The sequence below is a fragment of the Hermetia illucens genome, chromosome 4, assembly GCF_905115235.1.
Source record: "Hermetia illucens chromosome 4, iHerIll2.2.curated.20191125, whole genome shotgun sequence".
Taxonomy (NCBI): Eukaryota; Metazoa; Arthropoda; class Insecta; order Diptera; family Stratiomyidae; genus Hermetia; species Hermetia illucens.
In genome coordinates this window covers 121,342,307-121,369,878 of record NC_051852.1, presented here as the reverse complement: position 1 = coordinate 121,369,878, position 27,572 = coordinate 121,342,307, and the positions used below count along the sequence as shown (strand labels likewise).

The following is a 27,572-nucleotide window of genomic DNA, read 5'->3' as shown; positions in this document are numbered from 1 at the left end:
GTTGAATCGCGAAGAAAACCGTGCTGAAGATCTGGAAGGAGTCCGTAATGTGCTAAAAAATCTCCTCCAAGTAGAGTTCACTATAACAAATCTCCATAGGAAATCCCGTCGAAGGCCGAGGTTGAGTTTGAGGTTAGCGATTTCGTATGTGGCAATTGGTGTTCCGTTGGCAACGAACTGTGCCTTTCTACATGGTCCTTGGAATTTTGAGTGCAGATAAACGCACATATCGGCACCTGTGTCTACATGGAACTGTGTTCTACTATTTTAGTCGATCATAAACAGGCGGCACGATCATGCATGCGATTGAGAATGAGAGCATCGACGTTTACGTCCGGAAAAATTCTCGGGTTGGGACTCCTGTTTGACCGCGCGTAGCTCCGTTCCCAACTCTGCAAACTAACTTGTTAATTGCTGGACTAGCTAAGTTAAACTGATTTCCGCGATACTTGACGGAAATGTGGCGTAGACCTTATTCGCTATGCCGGCTGCAGTCTGTAGTCACTATTCATCGTCTTAGATGGCACCACCATCGACTTTTCATCAGCGGCTCCGGAACTGTAGCACCCTCGACACACTGCAGGTGGCGGGGGAACTGGGACGGACTCTAGTCACCCATATACTATGTCTACTCTCCATGAGCTGTTTCATTTCACACAACCACTTCCGCGCGAGCAATTAGCCAGCGTAAGCGGTTATATGAACTGTCTGTCACGGACTTTGGTGACATATCGCGGTGGCAGCACCGCTATGAATTGCAACTATCCCTGTTGTGGGTCTTTTAGGTTATACCTTACAAAGCTAGCCTCCACGATATTAAACCAAATCTCAGGGTTGTGGGGATTGAAGCGTGGAAAATTTAGTATCCAGTTGACTGCGTTCGCCGTCATACTCTTGTCTGCAGGCATGTTGTCTGTTCTAGGTGTTCTCGTTATCACTGTTTTTAGGTTCACCTTGAACCCGGCAATTTTCTTCTCTTAAAATCGGGGTCACCACTTTGGAAATTGCCAGGTTGGGTCGATAGCGGAAGTTGAATCAATCATCAATGAAAATACAAAACAGGAGATTTCCATAAATTCTATATTGAATTGCATTTGAAAAAGGTAATACACGATATGCTGCCTGATGATCAACATTGTTATATTTCAAACAATCCTATAACAAAACATGAGCTTACCTTGTTTAAAAGGTGGTTTATTTCGAATTACTTGCTATACACCTTTACATATTTATAATATGCCATGAATAAAGGGTCAAGCCTGAATCAAATTTTGCAATTCAGTATTCGCTAATTAAAAACCAGTGATATTGTTAAATTAAGGGCGTGAGGCACGTGTTTATTAAAAAGTACAAGGAACCAGCAACTACCGTCAATAAGAATTTTCTTCGAATGATTGAATGGCTAATTAAAACACACTTAAAATGATTAACAATGACAATAAGTATTTGGTGAAACGGCGTCCATTTGTGAATCATTGACCTTTATAATGTTATATTTCACAGAAAGCCAACACAATTACTTGAAATTGGTGATACGTTTGTAAAAATTTTGATAAGATACTTCGACTTCTTCGGTTGATAGCAACGCTTTAAGATATCTACATCGTCATATCTAATACATTCGTATGCTGATGGGAAACGGGGCAGAAAAATTTGAATAATTTGATATGCTTCACACAAAAGCTAAACAGGCAATTGAAAATCATTTACAAAATACATATGCTATCACCGTTATATCACTGTCCCACTTCCAGATACTTATATGGGGAAGCAAGCTTTTATTGTGTTCATACTTCATTTAGACTAAATAAATTAAAGAAGAAATTTAATTTCATTTGAACCTTCCAATCTGCATATCATTGGAATCGTTTGCAAATTGAATGCAACAACTTGAAATTGAATCAAATAAGAGAGGGAGGAGGAGCTATACTTACCAATTTCGAATGGTTTCTAAATTTCCTTGGAATAAATAAGAATTCGATACTAATGATATTTTGGGAAGTAATTACATAATAATACATGGTCCTGAATGAAAGTAGTAGGAACTATTTTTTTACCAAAAACAAAAAAAAATTCACGAGACTAGTACATACGACTGCCAATGAGATTTCCAGTTTTTGTACGCCTCCAACGACGCCTGGACCGGAATGCTCCCTCGTCACGACCTGTTGAACTGACTTTACCGGGTCATGATGCTCCCTGTTGAACTTCGATTTTACTCTCAGGAATGAAAAAAAATCTGGAGGGGCCAAGTCATTCATATCATGAGGAAGATCGTGTTATATCGCTTTTCGCTTGGCCTTTTGCTTCATTCGCAACACTCGCGGCATCAATTTCGCGCACATTTTCCTCGTGGCTAAGTTTTCCATTCTGAACTCAAAAAAAAAAATGGGTTTGAGGAATGCTCAAGCCTTCAGCAGTTATTCCGAAACTCATTGTACTATCACTGTTAAGCGTAGATTGATCTCGACCGGCGGAGGGACCGGATGGCAACGGGTTCCCTAAACTAACAACTCCCTTCCTCTTCCCCCCTCCGGTTGATGAAACAGATTCCCTGACTTGAAACCTCCCAACGCTGGGGGAGCAGGAAGGCTAGCCCGAAGTGGTGTGCCAAACGGTTCCCGGCTAGTTCTCTGATGACAGGGAGGTGTTTAGTTGATAGTCCGACAGCGTACTGTTTCGGGAGTCCAACATTCTGTACGTAAACGGATTGGGACAGGCTTCATCATTTTTTGCAGGGCCAGGCTAAAAAGGATACACGATAGCGCATCTCCTTGTTTTAGACCGTTGTTGATATCGAATGCTATCGAGAGTGATCCTGCTACTTTTATCTTGGTCATGGTCAGCCTAGCCAATCTAACCAATTTCTTCGGGATACCGAATTCTCTCATGGCCGTATACAGTTTCACCCTTGCTATGCGATCACAAACGCCCCTGAAGGTGATGGAAAGGTAGTGCCATTGATGGCCATATTACAATAATTTTTCCATCGTTTGCCGCGGAGAGAAAATCTGATTGTTGCTGATTTACCTGGAGTAAAGCCTCTTTGGTATGGGCCAATGATGTTCTAAGCGTATGGGGCTATCCGACCTAGCAAGATAGCGGGGAATATTTTATATATGGTACTCAGCAACGTAATACCTCTATAATTGCAACACTGTGTGATATTTTCCTTTTCATGTATGGGACTGATAATGCCTCTTTACCAGTCGTCAGGCTTTGGTTAGCTACCGCACACCTTGAGCACAAGTTGATGAAGCGTTTGGTGTAGTTGGTTCCCTCCATATTTAACCTAGGCTGTAATTCCATCGGCTCCTGGCGACTTATGATTTTTAAGCCGATGACTGGCATGGACTATTTCTTCTATACTTGGTGGTGGCAGTATTTGCCCGTCGTCTTCAGTTGGCAGGACCTCCAACTCGCCGATATTTAGGTTGTTGAGTAGTTCATCAAAATATTCAATCCATCGGTCCAACATGCCTATTTGGTCGGAAATCAAATTACCCTCTTTGTCTCGGCAGGATGACCATCAAGTTGTAAAATGCTTCATCCTGCTGACCTGTTAGTAAAACTTCCGCGCCTGGTGCGGTTGCTCCCTGTATTTTCGAGCTCACAGACTTGTTGGCTCTGCCAGGATTTTTTTTCCTCTCGTCCTCTCTTCTACGCTCGACGGAGTTCGTGATAAGTCTCCGCGCGTGCCTGCGTTCTTTGAGAAGGCAGTATTACTCCATATGCGGCATTCTGTTACTAACTTCCATTCATCATCGAATCAGGCATTCAGACTTTTTTTCGACTGGGGCTAAGTATAATATGTTTGGTTCCGTATCAGTGATAACGTTTTCAGATACTTGTGAAGATCGTTTGCCGATGCTTCATCTTCAGGATCTCTATGCGGTTACTGCGGAATCCATTTCCCCCTTATAGATGTTAAAAAGGGCTGTGTTCTAGAAAGCTTCAGTGTTAACTCTCACCTAATAGTCAGAGAAGATTCTAGGGGGTGTTTTTATTCGAGCTTGGAGCAATATGCCAACGAGATAGTGATCCGAGACTATATTGGCCCCTACATGTTCCGATATGCATCAAGGCTGGAAGGGTGGGGCATTTAATCAACACGTGGTCAATTTGGTTCAAAGCGCAAACCAGGTACTACTTTCGTGCGACACTGGCAATTGGATAGTCCGCAGTCCTTATATAAGCTATGGGACGGGAAAACGGCCGCTATAATATGTGGTGTAGTGACGCTTCACCAGGAAATCCGTCCCCGTCCAGCACATATTTTGTAACGCGGTCACATCAGCCTTGTATTGGGACAAGATATCGGAGAGCTATTGGACATGGAGCGCAAGTTCCACGAGAAAATGTGCAGATCGTTCGTCCGCTTTCATTTCCGAGTTCGTCGCTGTAACATCCATCCGGCCTGAGATTCCTTTTGTGGCTTCGTAACAAATTGTTTTCCATGTAGGGTGTCAGCCCCATCCAACCCCCAACCTGAGGAACCAGTTGTATAATTTGTGCCATTTTTGGGCGCGGAAGACTCGCCTTCATCAAGAAAGAACACCCAGCAGTCACCTTTGGAAATGGAGGTAGGGTTTGGTACAAGAGCTGTTGGTGATGGTTTAACATGCATTTCCCAGGTTTTATGCTCCATCTATACTACCCTTTGAGCCTATTAACTTTTTGATCGGTAATTACATTGATAATATGTACAATAGGGAATGCTATCGCCGTGTTTAGTTGCCAAATCTCCTATCAGGTGGGTCCCTTCGTGCTGATAAGGGTAGGGGCTTTATAGGAGAATGCGTATCCAGAAACGTATGCATACGAACATAGCTATTTGCAGACCGGGTAAGTGGGGCATCACCCGTGGATAAAAATTTACTATGGGAAGAATACCAAGAAATCAAACCAAATATGAAATGGGGGAAGGTAGGATTTTTTACGGTACATGGATTCGGTAGTAAAAAGACCAGGTTGATTGGTTAGTCTACGGAGACATTCGAGAAAGAGCTACTCCTTACTATCTTAGAAGAGTGTTACAACCCGAAAGGAACAACGATGAAAATTGAAAACCAGATGTGCGCGACGCTAAAATGCCTCGACGGCCTGGACTCTTTAGTGTGGTGAACTCGTAGAACAGCGTTATAGTAAATAAGATACGTTAGCAAAAACCATCTCAAGTGACGTGCTCGTGGCTCTTGTTGTTAACTCTTTCTCCACAGCAGTAGGAGAGTTCAGCCCAGCCAACGGTCAAATAAGAGGTCTTCTGAGATTACTGCAGGGGAACTGCGAGGAATCTGAAGACATATTGGAAATAAAAAAGCTCCGGGATTGGACGGGATTCCGAATAACGCTCAATGGAATGTCGACAATGCTTGTGGAAGTGAGGAATAAACAAATTCTTCCATTGGAATCTACTCGAAATATTCGCGCCATCTATCTGTCGCGGCTCGACGGCCAGTAAGCAAGGTACTGTTCTTGTCATTAACGCAACAGAAATGTTCGATATCCTGTATACGTTCTTGTTGGCTTTTGAGAAGTCGATACAGATCTCTTCTTGCCATTGAAAGTGTCCGGTTTATCGTAAAGACCTTTGTAATTGATCGTTTCTTTTGCTTCCCGGTTGGCATTCTTATAAATTTGCCATTTCTTTTCACGGACCAAAGCAACGTATCTCGGCCGATGAACCGTTTACCTGTTTTGGTGATCCCGAGGATTGCATAGACCGCTTTGTTAATTGCGTATTTAATTTGGTGCTATCGGCTGACATGATGGTAAGCTTCACCAACCGAACATCAAATCGTTCGACTTTTTTAATGGCATCATGGAAACCCTCTGAGATGGCAGTGCCAATGACGTACTGAGTGTGTGGGCTACCAAAGTAGAGAAGTTCATCGCCATTTTTACCGCGTTCGCGTTTTATGTCGCAGTGTTCGGCACCAGACCGTCGGGTGTTTTGCAGAGCCCAGATATCATCAATGCGCTTTTTTCGAAGGGCTCTTGCGAGTTCATAGATCTTGCCAGTGAGTGTGCCAATATTTAGTGTGCAAACACGTATTTGTTTTTCTCGGACTAATTTGCTTACGTCCTGACGCTATGCATGCGTCAAGAACCCTGGCGATTTCTCGAGAGGGCCGCGTCGACTGAGGTGGACGCCCTAACATTTCTCCGAGGCTTGTGATTCAATCCAGTCATTTTGTTTTTATCGACGTTAGATGCATTTTCTTGGCAAGTAGGATTTATCATAGTGGAGTAACTCCAACTATATTTTATTCATCTCTTTCCCCGATTTCAGTATTTTATTTTTGTTTTACTCCGGATAGTAACAAGTACGTTGCCTCAAACCTTCCTCCTTTACCTGTATGTTACATTGTGCATTTTTATACTAAATTACAAAACTATCAGTTTAGCGGGTCCTGAGTAATTTCGGAAATGGTTATAGGCGGACTTTGAGATTCTGATTTGGTCTCGATTGTGCGTGCTTCAAAACATTGAAAATGTTGACAATCAGCAAAGCACGTAAACCCATATATACATGTACATATATATGGCAGAAAACTACGCGCAGTGATGTTATCTCCCAAACAAAAAGTATTTTTATTAATTATTACAACTTGCCCCCAGTATTATTTGTATTTACGCAAGCGTAATCGACCTTAACATTTATGGAAAAAATATTTGATAAAAATTTATTTTAATTTTAATGCCATGATTATTGTAATCTGTTTGTACTTTGCTTTGCTGCAAATCATTCTTAAATTTAAATTTGATAACGGGTTCAATGTACCAAATCATAAAAATGGAAACATGGCAAATGCACATCTTACGGTCGAAAGTTGAATGAATAGATTTAAACATGACTAGAATAACAAAATCTTTTTGCACAAACTTGAATAATGCATAGCGTAATTTTTTTCCAGCTGTTTAATGCGTATTTACGTGAATTAGAATGTGTATTTGTTATTCATTTGGATTTTATTATAATCTTGAGAGCTTTCATTCATCGGTATCTTACGTTATAAGCAAATTAAATACGATAATTACTGTAGAAGCAATAAAACCGTAGTTAAAATGCTAGAAGTGGATATGGAAATTAGACTACTAACTATGCGCGAACGTAAATGCAGATTGTTATAAAAAGTGGAAAACAGTTTGCGAAAACTGCTCGGCTATTCATTGGAACTATCTCAACCTAGTTTGGTCCTTACTTAAACGCACTTCCCATTATAATTTCTTCATTAAGGATAAAGTTCAGGATCCCTTTAAAGTTCTTTCCAAGTCAGGAATTTTACTAACTTTGTTTCTATGCAATTTATTCCTTAATATGGTAAAACAAACTTGTGCGCTCACTAATCATTCATCCATAATAATCATTGTCCTACCTTCCTACTTTCTGAGATTATTAAGGTTTTGTGTAAACACAAAACCTTATTGTAAACACAAAACCTTATTGTAAACACAAAACCTTATTAAAATCGGTTTACTGTCTGTCTGTCTGTCCGTCTGTCTGTCTGTCTGTCTGTCTGTCCGTCACACGCATTTTTCTCGGAGACGATTATAGCGATTGACACCAAATTTGGTAGAAAAGTGAAGGGGGGTTGAAAGTGATCACTTCTTTAAGGGGGCCATTCTCAGAAACTACCAAACCGAAAAATATGAAAAAAATCAAGAGGCTGCCACTATATGGTGCCTGGGCTCCGAAATACCTTCCATGCCGATATCTGCTTAAATAAAGTTAATAATAATATATTACTACAATTTTTTGTAATTGATTAGAAACCCCCCTTCAGTTCATCCTAGTACCATGAAATTTTGCAGTGATATAAGCTATAATATAGAGCATGATCTTACTTTGGTGAAAATCGCACTATTACTAACAAAGTTATAATACCTCAAATTTGTTGCTTCTTTGAAAATTGAAGACTGTGAATGTCAATATCACCCGAAAGTGGATACTCTCACATAATATATGGATATATTACGTGCTACGTACTAAGAAATACACAAAACCTCTCGTACCTGAAGCGTCCAGCTTCCGGTTTCTCGACTTGTTTTTTACTTCATGGCACTTTTGAAGACTTGCCTCAATTTGCAATGGATCTATCCAATGATTAGTACGAACAAAAATGAAAGTTCGTCAAAATCTTATTATTATTAGTTTACCTAGATGCACTATAATCTCTCTATCTGATGTTAACAAGTAGCTTCTCCAAATGCATAGAGCGTCCTAACGGACTACATATTGACGTTGATGAAAGACTTCTTCAAATCGATAAAGAGAAACCGAAAAGGGATCTAAGTTCAGCATGCTGCTTCGCAGTGATCCATGAGGCAATAATGTGCTCTCCGCCGATGAATCTTCCGAAATGTTCTTTGATATGTTCCAGGATAGTTCAAGCTATTATCCTTGCGACTTCTTTGTACTTACTCCCGCTCACAACAATTGCGAATGACAGGGTGATAATAGTTGAAGAAATCACAGATATTTCACCGTTGTGGTTAAAATCCCTAGACTATACAGCTTCCCCGGTTAACATACCCAAACATGTTGTTCGAACTTTTGGCATTCATCTTATCCATCATCATCACAATGTTTTAGGGTAGGGTAAATGAATTGAACACTGAGTGTTTTATTCCCACGGTGGTAACCCATGGAGTTAAAAATTAAACACTTCCCCGTTCTTAGTGAAATATCCTTGAACCATCTGGCACATTATGTGGGGCCATCTCTTCCGTTCTTCGGTCTTAGGAATTATTCAAGTTAAGGAATTCCTTTCATCAACAGAACAGAAGAGGAGCAAGGGAATTATTAGTTCGGAGAACCCTTCCCCATTCGGTTCCTCTAATTCAGGGTTGCACGCTCAATCTTTTTCGCAACAAGCAGAACTGGAACGTAACCCGCTTAGAAGCTGGATCATGAAATAATGACTCTCACTATGCTCTCGATTCAGCCATGAGTCTAAATTATCGATAAGTTGCTCTGTCTATCTGCCTCTAGAATCGGTTTCTCAAGAGACTTGCCACACATAAGCCCACATCGCTGCGCCATAGAGCAGAATGGATAATTACACTCATAGGTAGACATTTCCTGCTAGATGAAGAATCTCAACTTTTGCCATTAGCCGAGTTAAACCCGAAATTAAAGTTGCAGCCTTATCGGCTGCTGCTGGTTTGATTTGCCTGAAAAAGCTCATCTTTGAGTGAAGTGTCAATTCGGGGTATTTAGTCGTTGGTTTTCGCTCTATAATCAACTAGCCGATTAATGTGGAAAGCAGGATCGGGATTCTCTTTTTGATCAAGATAACTACTTAGGTTTTTTCGTCTCATCAATATGCCAAACCTTCTTTGCTTCTTAAACCGACCAGGCACCGTATTTTGGCATTTGAGATTCAGCAGATATCGTAGAAAGTATTTCAGAAGTCCTGCCATAACCAGAATCTGTGTGCTATCCTTAATGTTATCGCCATCCTCGTGTGGTCCTCTAGCGTCTCATATAGCAAAGGGTAGTCTCCCAGATAATCGCTGGATATCCGTAAGAGCTAACCCGCCACGTGAAAGCATTTTTGACATGAAGCATTGTGAGGAACACTACTCGTCGAAATCGGTGACTGAGTGCCTTTGCTCGATGAAATGCATCCACAACCTCAATAACAGCTAATCTGCAGCCGCCTTATAGCGCCAAAGAAAAATGCCCTCTTTCAGAAAAGCAGTGACTGCCCTTTTAAGCTCTTTCATGGTGAAAATCAAACATGCCTTCCAAGGTGTTGCCTTCATCGCATACGGAATGTTCACTAAATAAAGCCCGTATAATGTGGTCCACCTATTTTGGATTAAGTAAAATGGGTTTCTACAGGGCTCCAATTTTTCGGGTTATAAATTTAAAACGGGGTCTCCACGGATTTCCATTTACGTCGTCAAATACCTGTGTGTGTGTGTGTGTATGTTTGAGGTGGGGGAGAGGCAAAGCCTCTGAGCACACAGACCTTAGTGGTCCATTGTACTCGATTCCCCCGTCTAACGGAATATCCCGGATTCGTTTATGTATCGCAGAATTTCCGTTGGTGGATGTGATGATATCCGCTGCAGAGCAAATCAGCACCAAAAATCTGATGTCTGATGCGTCCGTAAGCGTGGCACTCACATAGAAAATGTTCCGTGGATTTCGCTTCCTCATTACAGGATGGACACGTATCATCTGGGAAAATTCCTATTCTGATTGAATTATGACCAGTCAGAATCCCACTACTCAACGCCCTCAATGCAGCTTGACTATCACTACAGATTGCGATGCGCCTGCCCTTCAACCGCTCGCCAATCATTCAGTTTGCAGCCTTTAGGATCGCACACACTTCAGCATGAAAGACCGTTGTGTATTGTCCCAAAGGAAAAGCCCACTTCTCGTTTTTATTCGAGAGGTAGACTCCTGCTCCAGAACCATTTTCTGTCTTTGAGCCATCGGTGTAGAAGGCGTCAGTATATCCTGACAGGCATTCTTCTGGTTCGTCCCAGTTTTCTCTCCGTTTCAAGATAACATGATATCTTCTACCAAACAGATGTATGGGGATCTGAGAATCGGAAGGCATCGCGAAAACTAGATTCAGTTTTCCCAATGCCTCATCCAATGCTTTGTGCCCCCCAGGTCCATTATTTTCCCATAAATCTAATCGAATTAGTCTATGAGCCGCTCTCATTGCAGTGCTCTGAATAAACACATCCAAGGGCTGCGAATTAAGTAACGCATTCAGAGCTGCGCCGTTTGTGGTGCTCATGGCACCGGCGGTACCCAGACACACAGTTCTTTGCAGTGTGGATAGTTTACAGCGAAAACTCTTCTGTTTCACCTTAACCCACCACACTACGGATGCATAAGCGAACATCGGCCTAATGATAGCAGCATATATCCACATTACTACCTGAGGCTTAAGTCCCCATGTCGAGGCAAAGGTCCGCCTACACAGTCCATAAGCTGTGAGAGCTCGTTTCATCTTTACCTCTACATGTTTGTTCCAAAGAAGCTTCTTGTCTAGAATAACTCCCAGATATTTCACTTATTCGGAGAGTTGAAGGGTTATACCTTTCATCTCTGGAAGGCAAAGCCCATTCAGTTTCCTCCTTTTGGAAATAATACCATTGTGGTTTTATTTGGATTTAATGAAAGTCCATGTTTGACACACCAACTGTTAATCAAATCAACGGCGCGTTCTGTATTTCTACACACCATTCCGAGATCTCGACCAACAGCCAGTACAGCCACGTCTTCCGCATAAGCTTGAACGTGTATTGGCAGATTTTGTAGTTCGCATAGTAGTGAGTTGATCAGCATAGTCCACAGAAGTGGCGATAGCACACCTCCTTGAGGGCAACCTTTCGTCGCTTCCGTTGTTAAGTAGCTATCAACACCCACTTCAGCACACAACAATCTTTGCGTTAGCAAAGCGTAGATCCACTTTATTAGAGTTTCGTCAACACCATGCTCTCTGGCGGCATCACAGAGCTTTTGGAAGGGCCCACAGTCAAAAACCCCTTCAATATGCACGAACACCCCATCGCGTACTCACCCTTCAGAGTTACATCCTCTATCTTTGAAAGAAAGAATGAAGAGCAGACCCTCCACGTTGGTAAGCCTGTTGGTTTTCATTTAGGGTATGCGACTTTAGCGCCTTCTCCCGAATGTGACGCTCAACCAGTCTCTCCAGACATTTCAGCGAAAATGATGTTAGGCTGATTCGTCTGAAGTTGTTTGGATTAGAATAGTTTTAGTTTGACGAGTCTCTTATATTCACGCTGTGAGTTCCGGAAGTTTAGCCAGTCTTCATCTTTAAGTATTGCTTTTGCAAGCACGATTTAGAAGTCGTCTGGTTGATTTCCTGAGTCAGTTCCACCATGGAACCGTTTTACCACTTTGACCTCGGGAAATAGGACAAGCCTCGTGAAGGCACTCTAAAAGTGTGCGATTCAGAGTTTTCAATTGATCTTCTATCGCCAAAGGAGTCTTTAGTCGCCTAGGGAGCTCAACTTTGTCGCCAGGAAATTCATTGAACTTTGTCCAATCCGTTTTGCTAGGATTTCGTCTTTGTATTACAAGCTGTTCGTCTATAATAGTCAGACTAAATTCTAAGTAACGGTGATCTGAGAGGGTGACTTCATCTAGTACTCGCCAGTTTCTAATCAACTCTAACAACTTTGAAGTGCAGATTGTTGGGTCAATTACTTCACTTCTTCTTGGCCCCACGAACGTAGGGGTGCACCCTACGTTCGCGGTGATCAGACTAGCTGGAGTGATAAAATCAAACAGCTTCTCTCCTCTAGGATTCCATTTGCTACTGCCCCAATAAATATGCTGAGCGTTCGCATGACAACCTATCAAAAGTTCAAGGCCACTTGATTCTGCATACACTACCAGATCCCTTAGTTCTGCGTCGACAGAGGGCACAAAGAATCATAGGGTAAGTAGGCAGAGGCAACTAGAACGTTTCTCCTCTTACCATTAACCTGGTATTGTAAGTTGACCGCAACAAGGTCCTGTGAACAGAATTGTCTCAGCATGGTTGCCAATTTTGACAACGTATACAATTTTCAATTATATTACGGGCGGTAAGTTGGTTGAATTATGAGCAGCAAGTTGGTCCCAGTGTTTTTTTGGTTCAGTTTCGTGAGGCAGCGTCTAATGAGTTGCCTTTGCTCTGGACGAAACCATAAGCCGTGGTCATCACTGCATATGTGTCAACTCGTCTACCACGCCTACGCACCGCAAATTTTACAACCCCTAATATGAATTAAATTACGTTAAATTTACTTTTATATTATAAAAGATATTGACTACAATTATTTTTATCTATCTTTCAGATATCAAATGTATCTTACTGAATAAGTTCATATCAAAAAAGTGCAATTATGTTGCTGGAACTCGACTTCAGGAAAAGGAACCTAACATTGGTTGGAACCTGCCTAGTTGGTTTCATCGCAATTATCTGTGCCTGGAACACTCCTCTAGCATTAGCTCTAGTCGTAGCATCTTTAGTATATTTAATAACGGGCAATAGGCCTACTACAGTCTACTGCGTTTCTGTCACACTACGCAGGGACATCACGTAAGTTTGAACCCACACTTCGCCACCACTTAAGTACATAAATGAATAAATTCTTTCTAGCGCAGCTGTAAGATTCATTAGGCTAAATTACAAACTAATAAAATGGGAACGCGCACGAAAAATAGTTCCGCAACTTTTCCGGGAGGTGGTTGAGCGGGATCCAAATAAAGCGGCCTTCATAATGGATGATAAAAAACTAACATTCCAAGATGTCGAGAATTTCAGTAATAAGATTGCTTCATACTTCAAGTCGAAGGGTTTTAAACGTGGTGACACTGTTGCCTTGCTCATGGAAACACGTCCTGAATATCCTGCGATATGGCTTGGACTATCTAAAATCGGAGTCGTAACAGCTCTGGTGAATTCTAATCTGCGTAAGGACCCCCTTACTCACTCAATAAAGGTAGCTGACTCCAAGGCTGTTCTAGTCGGCGCTGAATTAGGGGAAGGTGAGTGTTGGTGCAAATTTACAGGAGAGATCAAATTCCCATCATCCTTATTACTTTGTCTATCTTTACCTTTACTAACGACGGATTTTAATACTTTCCACCTTTTAGCTCTGAAAGAAATAAGGGGGCAAAACAGAATAAAGGATCTTCCGGTATTCCAATTTTACGATGAGAACCAAAATGATGGTTCCAAATTTCCATTATTAGAGGGTGAGTGTAGTGAGAGTTATTGATATATTAAAGCGCAGTTTCGTTACCACAAGTTTCCACCTATGTTTTTATATTTACGTAAAGTCCATTTGTACCTAACCAACTTAAATATAAGCAAACATTTTTTCTAGGTGCAACTGATTTAACCCTCGACTTGAGTAAACATGAAACCCGAGACGTTACTGAAGATATTCTGGCTGGCAAACCCAAAGAAAAGATGGTTTATATTTACACATCAGGAACAACAGGTTTGCCCAAAGCAGCTGTTATTACTCACTTACGGTAAGCGCTTAATAAATTTACCCAGAAAAACTACTTCCATTTATCCATACATACATATTAGAGTTGATTAAGTGTTTTGATTGTGTTTGAATGAATATGGAGACCTGCAGACCACGGAAATACATAGTTTAGGCACCGCGTTTCATATTCGCGCTCATATTGCTGGTTAGCTTTGGAAGAAAGCTTTGTTGCGTCAGAACGTCATTAAATATTAGCGCAGATACTCCAAGTATATATATTCGTTGGGAAACAGGTGGTCTCTGAGCGTAAGCGCAACGTGATGCAAACTATCAACAATGGGCTAATCGAAAATGTTGGGTCGCCAAAATAGATACTTTTTGCCGGTCCTCGAATTATATCCACTGAAAAAGAGAAAGAGAGAGAGAGAGTCGTTGGTTATCAAAATAAATTAATGCTCAACTTGGGGAGTGTTAGTGACATACAATACTCGTAGATACAAATTGCAATATGATTCAGATACTTTTATGGAAGATTTAGATCGCTTTCACTAGGATATGGCCTATTCATACCACACATTCATTACAGCATTATAGAATTAAATTTTATAGAGAAGCTTTCTTTAATATTTCGAATTGGAAATATTAAAGAGAAGTTTGGGTGTATATTCTGCGATATTTTTTTATGTTTCTAAAAGCCATTTATAATGCAATGAACACATACCCTTTTGGAACCTAATAAACTAGGTATGTCTTTGTTGCATTGGTAGTTTAAATAAGCGAAACTAAATGGAAACATAGTCCCAATCGCAGTGATTACGTGCAGCTTTAATATTACATTTCATCAAGAAATGCTGCTTATGCATACAGGCAATATCGATTTTCATCCTAGTCTGGTTTCCTCTGACCCCGCAACAGAGGGATTGCCCGCGCAACCGAACCTATTGCTAGCTGAGTTGACATGAAAAAAAGGACGGTGAATTGCATTTACTTTCGATTCTCACTCAAACATAAGCTAGAGAATCCCCAGTCTAAAGGATTCCGAACCCACTGCCTTGGCATCTATAGACTTAAACTATAATACAGATGTCTCTTAAAGAAAACCCTGTTGGACCTCATATTTAAAACTACGAGCCCCGTCTTCCCCCTCCCTGTCAACTCCACGATTTGCTTCCTTCTAGGGTGCGATTGCCTCTGGGTATTCACGTATGATGCTCACTTCCACTCTTTCTGTTTTGCGAAGCACTCAAAATTTAGGTTTGCGAGGAACATGTAGGCTGCAGCCTTCTCTCCCAGTAATATGACCGCCTCACAGAATGTCCTCGTTTCGGTTATCTCCGGAGTTAATTTGATGCCTGCCTTCATTTGTTATCCACAGTCATCGTCCGGAGGAGTTGCGCAAAGCCTTGCTCCAGCTTAATGAGCCATTCTGTTTCTCCTTCGCTTTTTAACTTTTCTTTTGTTGCTCCGTCATCGTATATGACTAGATTGTAGGCGCAGTGACTGTTTTTCCCGTCCTGTGTCACTTTTTTCTTCTGCACCCTGGATGAAGTCTTCTGTAGATTTTCCCAGTAGGAATTACGACTACTTCCGCTATTTTTGCATCCATTGCAGTTGCTCATGTGTGCCTATAGAGGAAAATACGATCCAGTAGGTCTTTCGGTTCCAGTAGCTCATTTTTCACGCCCTTGCTGATATTTTCTTGAAAGAAGTTTGCGAATTAACAACTGTCGCGCATTTTCGAATATGACTTTCATTTCCACCTCGGACAAAGGCAGTCCCCTGGACTCCAGCTCTGCTTAAGACCAAAGCTATCTGTCCAGTTTCAACGATTTCCTTTCTGTTTGGGACAGGAGCACTGCAAAGCACTGGAATTACCGTCTCCGCGCCTACAGTCATATCACTTTATGAGACTTCCTGGGTGTTTCACCGTGCGCACCCTGAAGTCTCACCGCGTATTTTAGTTATTGCTACCCACACGGGACCCAAACGCAGCCAGTTTCTTTCCTTTCTTTACATCTCCTCGGTTAGTGTTTCCCTATTCTCCATAAAATTTATACCAGCGCAAAGGCGCGATCGACAATAGTCAGGAATGAGAAAACAAAGCCCCTGCTCTTGGTTTCTTAAGCCTGGCCTACGCTTAGTCAATCCCAAATCTCAAGAACAGATCAAGGCTCTCTAGGGACAACGCATCCAATACACCATTCTTGATCAAGGTCCCGAAGGGAGAGCTGTCGGCGGTTCCACTCTTGGTATCGTGTCACTCGCTGTTCATTCATCACCAAGAAATTTTCTCAAGGCTACTTACTACCTAGGGCGTAGATAGAAGGCCAACTAGCGGGTAGGAACTACTCATTCAAGCACTTCAGGAATGCTAGTCCATGCAACGTGAGCGGGCTGCTTTGTCCGATACTCTATCACAGGGTGCAATTTGGGATGGACGTATCACTATGGTTGCCACTGTCCCCTAAATGAAGAATAACGGATCACCGACCATTCTTGTCGGCTTCCTTAAATGGGTTAGGAGTTGGAAGTTAAGTTAAACTCATTTTTCCTAGGTAGCCTAGCCAGTTAAGCCAATTAATAAATAAATGTCTCACCCTTATTTAGTCCACATCTTTTTTATTTTTCAAAACATTTTTTCCCTCAGCATTTCTTAGCCCCAGTATTTGTTAGCCAATTTCCAACGCAGTTCCTCACTCATTAATTAACTAATTTTTTATCCAATTTCCTAACTAATTTTGACCTCACCTCATGTAATTTTCAGTAAATTTTTCGCAAATTTCTTATCCAATTTATCTGTTGACGGATAAATAGGAGATGAAGCGGGCTTTAAACTCCTCACGCTGCTTCCCAATTATCGTCGTGGTGTTAATAAGGTTAGTATAGGAGTAACCAGAGTTATAGGCAGTCTGCTCTGTGCGGGTCAGCTATTGAGTTGTTCTTCAATCCAAGATGTGTTATTTATTATTTTTCCAACATTTCACCAGTTATCGCACTCGAATAGGCAGGCACATCATCTCCTTCTTCCACTTTATGGTCGTTCCTAAGATTTTCAAATAATTTTACTGCAGTGAATGCATTGACGGTGTGTTACCAATTCATGCAACCGAAAGGAAAATTTAAAGGACCTGGTGAGGTGCTTCATCTAGCCTGAGTGTCTGTACGCTGTTGGTCGAGTGAAATCGCACTGACCTTATGGTTCGCTTGTACTCAAAAATCATACTACCTATAACAAAGCCGTGGAAGCTGCAACAATCAACAACTCACCGTTGTTGTTATGGTACTTAACACTCTTATTTATAATCATGTGTTCAACCTAACAACTATAAGAGGCCATTTTTGCATCAGGCGTAAACTCATCACGACCATAATGTAACCTTTGGAAAGCCTCTCCTGGACTGACACAAGATTTCCATAACAGGATGAATCGCATTAATCTGACTGTAAACAACGAGCTATTACGACTCGATGTCGGCCATCATTTTTGCTACACATGAGCCAGTTCTGATTGCCTCCTCTTTTCCCATAATCCAAATACCCTTTGAAACTCAGCATTCGGTCTTCACATCCAAGTATTTAATCGTTGATTTGGAGACGACCTCGTCGTTACTAAGCCAAATATTTACTGTGTTGTTTTGTCCGCTGTTAGTAATGAGGACTGCTTCTCTATTTTCCTTCGCAAGGTGTAATTTGACATTTTAAAACTATGACTTGATTGTATTAGTAGCTTCTCTTGTACACTGCCACAGCACAGCATTTCCCGAAGGCCTTCACACCCCCAACAGTACGTTACCAAAAAAGCTAGCCACTACCCTTTTTGGTAACGTACTCTGAACAAAAAACCTGGATATGTTACCTGGGGTGTATTTTGTCTATGTAGCCTGGTCATAACAATATTGTTTCCTGTCTACCTCAAGGCATAATAATAATAATAATCGTTGGCGCGACAATCCATATTGGATCAGGACCTTGAAGTGTGTTAGAGCACTTCATTCAAGACCGTAACCGTATACTACAGTCGACTGTAGAAGGCAATGTGGTCAGCATTGCGCTCGCCCGAGATTATTACCCTGATTTGACTCAGGTACTCATTCACAGCTGAGTCGACTGGTATCCGACGTCAAATCACTATACAAATCCCACTGCCACCAGCGAGATTTGAACCGCGGCCTTCCGTACGACAGCCTTGTGCTCTAACCACCCAGCTATCCGGACACACCTCAAGGTATAGTTTTCCATAACAGTCCCACTTACTTCTCTGGCTAACTTCCTTGTTTACCTTCACTCTAAAACTTTGATAAAGTCTCGATTCTCTGGATCTACTAGTAGGGCAGTTCCCTGTATGTGCTCCCTGCTCCACCTCGGCAACGCTACGTTGCACACTCAGTTATTCTTTTGAGACGCAAGGGGGTACCCCTTTTCCAACGACCGCTTTTTCACGGTCTCCAATTTCGAAATTTCCTAACGGTCGATCAGGGTGTAATGTTTATTCTCTTACTAGACCATCCCCAACACAACTGAATCTAAGCCGGTCCTTCGACAAGGATCGGAGATTATATCTAGCTCCGCAAAGATTTTGAGTAGGAATTGCTTCTTGGTGGCATCAGTCAGCTATCACAACCCCACAGCTCATTCGCCGAATTCGCCTACGATCATTTAATAGTTATGGCCTCTAAACTCCAACACTACACTGTTCAACACCTCCTTATATTGCTCCAATGTTGCACTACAAGGAACTTATCAGTTGAATGTAGTTGCCGCCTATTTTCACCCCTAGAAAACCAGATTCGGGAGTGCCCTGCTTGCTTGAAATGGCTTTTTCAACATTTCCAATATGTTTCCCAAATTACGACCAAGTCGACATTCGGCTTCCGAAAGGTTTAGCAGGCCACCCGATTTAGTTGGGTGATTCAGTGCTTTTCTATATTCCGAACCTTTAATCTTAACTGTAATAAGCCGGTGTTCCACACCTTCTTGCCCTTTTCTGCTGCAAAGTGGATTAATTGCAGCTATGCGTGGCACCTCTTTAGAAACAGTTTCCCCTGATTCAACAACGAACCTGGCAATAGCCTCTTTTCTTCTATTGGCTTTTTTGCCGTACTTTACTTCCGATCATGAAGTTCAATAAATTGGTGTTTAGATGCAACCAGGATATCTTCCCAAATGATGGGTTTTTCTTGGTTCTAACGTTTTACGGTTACCTCTTACCTTCAAGTTCTTACTTCAGCTTAATGATTTAACACCTTCAATACTTTACCGTACGAAATTGTCCACTGCGGTCACCTGATAAGGCTTATACTACCGTATAAATCTTTCAACTCTAGATTGGACTTCCTCTTTCGATGGATTTTAACTTAATTTTCAGTATCTCCCACGATGATGGTATTCTATACATGTAGCCCACCTAGATATAATTGGGCTCTTTTTGGCAGAAATTCTGCTGGTTATAACACTGCACTATTTCGCCTGATTTGATCGAAAGTAGACTTCTAGTGAATGTTAAACTTCACTCTAAAGGGTTGAGATGGGGGATCTTTAGAAAACGATTGCCATTCGGTTTCCTCCTCTTTGTTAATAATACCATCTTTGCTCTATTTAGATATTCCAAAAAGCTCATGGTTAAGACAGTAACTGACACTGAAGGATGCATTGTATGTATCTAAAGACCGTTCGATTTTAGGTCAACAGCCACCATATTTGCATATAGCTTTGGGCGTATATTGGCAATTTTTATATTTCACACAGCAATAACCCGATTAACATTCTCCACAGAATTAGCACAATTCCTTGGGGAATCCTTCTTTGCTTCCGTGGTCAAGAAAAGATCAACTTCTACTAGTACACAGCAATCTCTACGATAGCGTAGCATAGTCCACTTAGCTAAATTATTATTCTTGTCATGCTTTCCGGCGATATCAGAAGGAAAAGTGAAAAGTCAAAAACCTTTTCAGTGTCCGCGAACACTTCCATTGCATACTCATCTTTCAGAGTTGCGTCCTTTTTCTTTGAAACTAAGGAATGAACAAACTCGCAAAAATGTCCACGAGTTGGTTTTCATTTAAAGGCTTAAATACTTTCTCGTGAATGTGACCTGACCTCTCCAAACATTTCAGCGAGAATGGTGACCCGATTTGTTTGAAATTCTTTAGGTATGAAACCTTAACCTTACCGAGAAGAAAGTATTTGCCTGAAGGCGCCCTAGGTGCTTTATGTTCGCTGGATGGATATGATTCATGCCAACTACTGTGACGCAAGGAATTATATGCTTCTTCTTCTTCTTTATTTGTAAACACCACTCTCGCAGTGTCCGCTGATTCTCTCCTAGTGACTTCTATTATCTATTATCTCAGATTGTATACTCCCAAGAGAGTCCGCCCTGACTTCTCGAGTTCGCGAACATTTCATCCGGTTCTCTAAGGAGTCCTTCTTGGCCGACCCATCTCGCTTAAGGACTCTGCTTAATCTGCCTCTTATATTCACGATCTAAGTTCCTGACGTTTAACTTGTCTTCATTCTTATTGATTTTAAAAGCGCCACTTGAGAAGCGGTCTAGTTGTTTCCTGAGCTTTCAGTTCCTCCAGAAACCGATTTACCTGATTTGATTGAACTTTGCCCAATCCGCTTTCCTATGATTTCGTCTTTTTATTACCAAATATTCGCCCGGAATAATCAAACTCATGTAGGGGGGACAATGAGGATGGACGATTTCGTAGCCTACACAATGCCGAAATCTATGAACGATACCATGACCGTCCGGTTGTGGACAAAATCCGGCTCAATAGGTTACGGTGGGCGGGTCACTTTATCCGTATGGATGAGGATGATCCCACCCGGAAAGTCTATAAGGGCAATATCTATGGTAGAAAAAGAAGACGAGGCAGACCCTGCCTAAGATGGAGCGATGGCGTAGGTCAGGACGCCAGACAGCTTTTAGGGATATCGAATTGGTGGACCTCAGCGCAAAACCGGGATGTCTGGAGTTCCTTATTAAGGCAGGCCTAGACTGGATACCGGTTGTTGTGCCGTTGATGATGATGATGATGATAATCAAACTAAATTCTAAGGTACAGTAGTGTGATACTAACATTTCGTTCAGCACTCGCCAGTCTCTAATTAACCTTAATATTTTTGAAGTACAAATTAATTAACGACTTCACTTACCTCTGGTCCGTCGAACTTTTGGACACACCCCATGTACACAGCCGAAGTTATGAAATCAACTAGTTTCTCCCCTCTCTGATTGCATTTGTTACTTTCCCAGGAAATATATTGAGCGATCGCACCACAACCTATTAAGGCGTCACAAGGCCACCTAGCTCTGCATATGCTTCCAGATAGCCGTCTCGTTTGCAGACATAAATAACATCCGAAAACCACCGCTTACTGAAGAGTCTGCTACGACCAGTATGGGTCTGCTTGGAGTTACCGGTTTATTCGCATTTTCCGTCGAAAGTTCCGGTTCCTCGCGTTCATCCGTGGATATTGCAACTCCTGGTGGTACAGCAACCCCAGAAGCTCTGTTTTCTTTGCAGTGCATTCCGGTCGACATGGATCCGTTTCTGCATATCGGTATTAGATCAGTTGCATTCACATCACTAGCTATTCTTCGTTCCGGCTACAGTTTCTTTCAACTAAGACTTCCTTTTGCGTTGAAATAATTAGAGTTTCACATTTCTGTTACTATAGGGCCCTAGACACTGGACGCAGCCTTTCCAACGAAGTGGATGAGATTTTTTTCCTGGGTAAACATCAATGTGATGGTGCCTCCAAAGTCCGTGCCCGCTCGTGACATGATTGCTTAAAGTCGCGGATAAATTCAAAGTGTACGACTCCTTCGAGAGTCAAAATCCATAGTCTGTCTGTCTGCCTATCCAAGTTGTTTCAGAGGCTAGCATGTGGTCTACAATATTCTCGGGGAACAATTGCGCCCGGGTGCGGCGAACCTCGGTCAGTTAAAAAGAACATACATATACTCCGTTTCCTCTTAGGAATTTCGTTAGGCCCTAGTTGCTCCTGTCCTACGCTCCATCTCAAAAATAATTGCCTCATGGTCGCTATGCGTTTATTCCTCACTCATCTGCCGTTGGATATCTTTAGATAACGTGCCGTGCTAAGATCTGCCACCGATCCCATATTCCGTCTCCGAAAAGCATTGACGCCGCCGTTATTTGCAAGAACGACATTCAGAAGTAAGGCAGCATCGAGCGAATCGCGGCCTTTTGCATTTGCTTCGCGACGATCCCACTCTTCAGGCCAAACGTTAAAATCGTCAGCTATTATTATTGGGTTGTAAGGGCCTGCAACAGAAACTAATTTTTCCACCAACAATACGAATTCATTTAACGTCAGACTTGTCGCAGCGTAGCAGTTAAATATGAAAATGCCGGCTACCTTAACTCGTGTGAATCTAAGCTAAGATCTTCTAAGCTGTTGCTAGGTTCCTCCACCATTGTGGAGACCTTAATAATATTTGCAAACGATGGAAACATCAATTTTTTTTTCAAGCATGTTTTGATTGATAAGGCCTGGCTCCTTGGCAATGGTTTAAATTCAGCTGTAGGGAATTTATTTACAAAAAGATGAAATGAAATGATGAAACCTATCACTGTTGTAGCCGCCTAAACAATACCATATGTATTACGTGACCTTATCATATTGAACTCAAGGGTCGAATCCAGCCCGAGATGAGTTTTTAACGCCTCGCAGATCTCTGCTTTTTTGAAGTTATCTAAGTTCTTCCATTCAATCACCATTGTCTTTTAGGTCACTGTTTTGTCCAGTGATAACTCGATTTATAATAATTGCCAAAATCATGAGACCTACTCTCTCCAGGCCTGAGCTCGAAGAGTTATTCAACCGTCTTTCTGCATACATCTCATCCGGTTCACGTGTTCACCCAAGTCCAGGATGGGCGTATGTCAGCTCGCCTGCTGTTATTATAATCGGCGCATCTGGCTGCGATGTCTTTTGCGGTTTTCTTTTTTCCACTACTTTAGTCTCAGGAAAAACACTTTTGCATTTTTCCAGATGGTTCGGTAGACTTTCACTGCTGACTGTACCGTTTTTTCCCTTCTTGCGCTTTGAAGTTGGGGGGGGGGTATTCTTTCGAAATTCTCTATTAGTTTCCTTACCTATGTCGTTTGGGGCCTCTGGTATTTCTTTTTCGTCTCGAAGGCGATCCACTGCTGAGTTATTACCTCTAGTCCGATTTATTACCGGGGTACTGATTTTGAGGACGTTGGTGTCGCTATGCCGGGGACTTACAAACCTCATCAGTATCGAAATCATCACCCCTAGTTTTGAAAACACGTCTTTGTCTTCGCTATTTTCAGCATTAACGCCGTCTGTCCACCTGTCTGAATGTCAGTCACTCGCATTTTTCTCAGAAACGGTTGCATCTATTGACACAAAATTTCGTGATAAGGTTGGAACCGTGAACCCCTACGTTAAGTTTAAGGGAACTCCCCACACAGCATATAAAAGGGTATCAATTAGTACTTTACGATTCATGATGTGTAGAGAGGGTGGAGGAAAAACGCACACTTAAATGCAACGCCATTCTGAGAAACATCCCGCTGAAAAAACCCAAAACAAATCGGGAAACAGGAAGTTGGACGCTCCAGGTATGAAAGTTTTTGTGTATTTCTTGTATAAAAATATTTGAGTGGACATTTGTGTCATTTGTACGTAATTTATGCATATATTATGTCAGGATACTCACTTGAGCGTAATACTGACGTTCAAAGTGTTAGAATGCACACTGAAGCGACAACTTTGTTAATAATAGCGACTTTCACCAAACTTGGTAGGAGCATGCTTTATATTATACCCTTCATTACTGCATAGGATGAATTTAAGGGGGGTTTGGCTATTAATCATCATTAAATTCATTTGATCAAATATCAATGTGGAGGGTATTTCGATGCCTAGGCACTGTGTGGGCAGATTCTAAAAATGGGTCCGCGAATGAAATGATCACTTTCCAGCTTCCGCATTTTGGCCTTTTGCATTGAATTTCAGAACTGAGGTAGCATTGAAAAGTATTAATCGGGACCTTTCATTTGATACCCCACATTGTGCATGTATGCCCTCCTACTTTTGACGTGCAAAATGCATTCAACTTGGCCAGTTACCTTATAAGGTTTGGTGTACCCAACTTGTCCACAGCTCTTTCACAGGTAGAAAGCTTTGGTATGACACAGACAATTGACACAGAGAATTCATACCTTGCCTTCAGAACCGCCCGCTTTCTGTGGAACATCGTACATAATGATGTCCTCAAGATCCCAGTTGCTAGCGAGGCCACAATAGTGGGTTACATATAGCGGTGATTATTTTTGCCTCTAAATGTGGAATGGTATTCATCCGAAGGAGGCACTGCTATAAAGAAATGGCTGAAAGATGCAGGTCTTACACTTACGAAGGAGAAAAAAGCGCCGTGCTTATCACAAAGCGGCGTAAAGAAACTACTACCCGTATCAGAATGTGGAAGCATATCATCACTTCAAAACCAGCAATACCTTGGAGTGATGATAGATGCGAGACCGAATTTCAAGCAGCATTTACAACATATTTGCACCAAGGCGTCGAATGTTAGCACGGCCCTGACAATGGACCTGTAGCCTGCTTATAGCTAGAGTAGTGAGCTTTATACTGATCTACGCAAAGTTAATTTGCATACCACATGCAATGCTCAAAAGATAACCGTGGTTTACAGAATGACCGCCCTAAGAATATCCTGTGCAATAACGGTGGGAACGGACTGCAAAGTGGCGATGGGCCCCCAGATTGATTCCCAACGCCAAAGTGTGACCGTAAAGAAAGTATGATGAAATAAACTCTGATATCACGCAGTTTCTCCCAGGACATAATAAATACCTTTATAGATTTGAACTGGACAGCTCACCCAGCTGTGACGGTATTCCGGAGGTCCCGGAGCATATTTTTCTATTGTCTTGGATTCGCAGAGGAAAGGGAGAGTCTATAAGAGACATTGGGAAGAACGGTAGCACCCCAAAGTCTAACTGGGACAATGCTTGCGTGTCAGCAGACCTGGAGTGCAGTTAATGAAATGCTGAGGCGGTCTCAGTGCATGTTGAAAAATATAGAGGAGGCGAGAAAGGCGCGGTTGCGAATGCAATCGTCGGCCGAAGAAAGTGGCTAGAGCCATGTCCCCGCGACAGTATACTTTGCGGTGGTTCCCCGGTTAAGAAGACAGAAGTTAGGAGGTGGTTTTAGTGGGTATAAATCCTACACGCTGGCACATGTGTACCAGTGCCTTTGGAAGATTTCCACCTTTGGAAAAAAGGTAGACATACTGATGGATTTAAACCGATTTTAATAAGATTTTACACAAAAGGTTGCTTTAGCTTTCACTATGCAGTTGAGATAATCTGTATAGCCTAAGGGGTTTAATTTCCGTGCTGAAATTACTTCATATACAACTGGAAAACACCAATTTGTTATCGTGCTCTATTGATTCTTCTGTCCCTAAACTTTAATTATAATATTCTAACTATCTTTCAGATACATGTTCATGTGTATGGGAGCATCTGAAATGTTGGCGATGCGTGAAGATGATGTCATTTACAATCCATTGCCAATTTACCACACAGCCGGTGGTATGCTTGGAGTTGGGAATGTCCTGCTACGCGGAACAACAATGGCCTTGAGAAAAAAATTCTCTGCATCGAATTTCTGGGCTGATTGTATAAAGTATAACTGTTCTGTGGCACAATACATTGGAGAATTGTGTAGATATTTGCTGGCTGTGCCCCATAAGCCAGTGGACACTCAGCATAAAGTTAGACTAATGTTCGGAAATGGTCTGCGACCACAAATTTGGCATCAATTCGTGTCTAGGTTCAACATAGAAGAAATTGGAGAGTTGTATGGCGCAACCGAGGGAAATTCAAATTTAGGTGATTGCAATTTTTTTATTGAATATGGCACGAAAAGAAAAATCAATTCAATTCCTTTTTTCGTTTCTTTAACTAACCAGTCATCAGAAAATTAAACATTCCATATTCCTTCCAGCTAACTTTGACAATCAAATTGGAGCCATCGGATTCGTCCCCTTGGCTGCAGGAAAATTATATCCGGTTACCTTGATCAAATGCGATGAAGAAACAGGAGAGCCAATCCGAGGGGAGGACGGTAAATGCATCGCTTGTAAACCAGGGGAACCAGGCGTTTTCATTGGCAAAATCAATCCCAGAATAAGTTCCAGTGCCTTCAGTGGGTATGCAGATAAGGTAGGACAACTGTTTTTATTGGTTTGGTTACTTGTCTACATTTATCGTATCTTTGATAATATCTAAGTGAGAAATTTTATTCAAAAACCTTTTCACTGTAAAACACTTACAGAAAGCCTCCGAGAAGAAAGTTATTCAGAATGTATTCAAAGATGGTGACATGTATTTCAATTCAGGAGATATTTTAGTACGAGACATCTTAGGATACTTTTACTTCAAAGACAGAACTGGCGACACATTCCGATGGAGGGGTGAGAACGTCTCCACCTCTGAAGTTGAGGCAGTCATAACTAACATCTTATCCCTCAAGGATTCGGTTGTATATGGAGTTGAGGTAGGCTAACATTCTTGAATTCAAAAAAAAGTCTGAAATCAATGAATTACCTTTCGTTTTACAGATTCCTTATGTTGAAGGTAAAGCTGGTATGGCAGCTGTAGTTGATGCAGATAAAACCCTCGATATAGACAGCTTCTCGATTGGAGTTCGAGGAAGTTTACCTCCATATTCGCGGCCACTTTTCGTTCGCGTTCTTCCTGAGCTACCCATGACAGGAACATTCAAACTGAAGAAAAGAGATCTCCAAAGTGAAGGGTTTAATATCTACAAAATCAAAGATCCAATTTACTTCCTAGACAAAGGAATGTACCGTCCATTTACTCCAAAGGATTATGATGATGTCATGAATGGTCGTGCTGGGCTTTAAGTATCTAGTTACTGTAGATAGGTTTTTTTACAAATATATGAATATTTGAAGCAGTGATAACAATGTGGACAAATTTTGTTGGGTTTGTAGAACTGTTATATGATTCAGAGTTATTGTTGAATGAATAAATGAAACTGAGATTTGTTTTACCCTTTTTGAACGTTTTTCCATTGATGGGTACAAGGGAGCCTCCACAATCATTGCCGACATTTGGAGCAGTTCCACCAGTCAGCGCAACTGAAGTCGAGGAGGCAATAAAACAAATGAAATCGGGGAAAGCAACAGGACCTGACGACATCGCATCTGAGCTCTGGAAAGCAAAGAGCTGGGACCCAACACCGTGGCTGAATGAATTCTTTAATCGGGTTATTCAGGAAGGAAGAACACCATCTGACTGGCAAGAAAGTACCACTGTTCCAATATGGAAAAAGAAAGGTAGTCCAGCAGAATGTTCAAATTACCGTCCGATCCGGTGCTTTCCCATACCATGAAGATTTTTGAACGCATTCTTGACAACCGTATTCGCGAAATCGTTGAAATAACCGTGAATCAAGCCGGATTTGTCAAGAACTGCGGAACTACTGACGCAATACACGCTGCGCGGTTACTCATGGAGAAACACCGT

At 41.7% G+C, this 27,572-nt stretch overlaps 1 protein-coding gene across 3 annotated transcripts in view; it reads left to right on the top strand.

Annotated features, from left to right (window-relative positions):
• LOC119654478 (long-chain fatty acid transport protein 4) overlaps window positions 1-27,101 on the top strand; it is a 44,572-nt gene extending 17,471 nt beyond the window's left edge. For 2 of the 3 annotated variants that reach the window (XM_038059897.1, XM_038059898.1), the window contains 8 exons: window positions 12,844-13,088; window positions 13,149-13,537; window positions 13,646-13,747; window positions 13,879-14,029; window positions 25,516-25,910; window positions 26,026-26,243; window positions 26,356-26,577; window positions 26,642-27,101. In XM_038059897.1, coding sequence (XP_037915825.1) covers window positions 12,892-13,088; window positions 13,149-13,537; window positions 13,646-13,747; window positions 13,879-14,029; window positions 25,516-25,910; window positions 26,026-26,243; window positions 26,356-26,577; window positions 26,642-26,947 — 1,980 coding nt within the window. In that variant the 5' untranslated portion in view covers window positions 12,844-12,891 and the 3' untranslated portion in view covers window positions 26,948-27,101. Of the gene's footprint in view, window positions 1-12,843; window positions 13,089-13,148; window positions 13,538-13,645; window positions 13,748-13,878; window positions 14,030-25,515; window positions 25,911-26,025; window positions 26,244-26,355; window positions 26,578-26,641 lie in introns of those variants that run through there. The other variant, XM_038059899.1, reaches the window with a different exon arrangement.
• The last annotated feature ends 471 nt before the right edge of the window (window positions 27,102-27,572 follow it).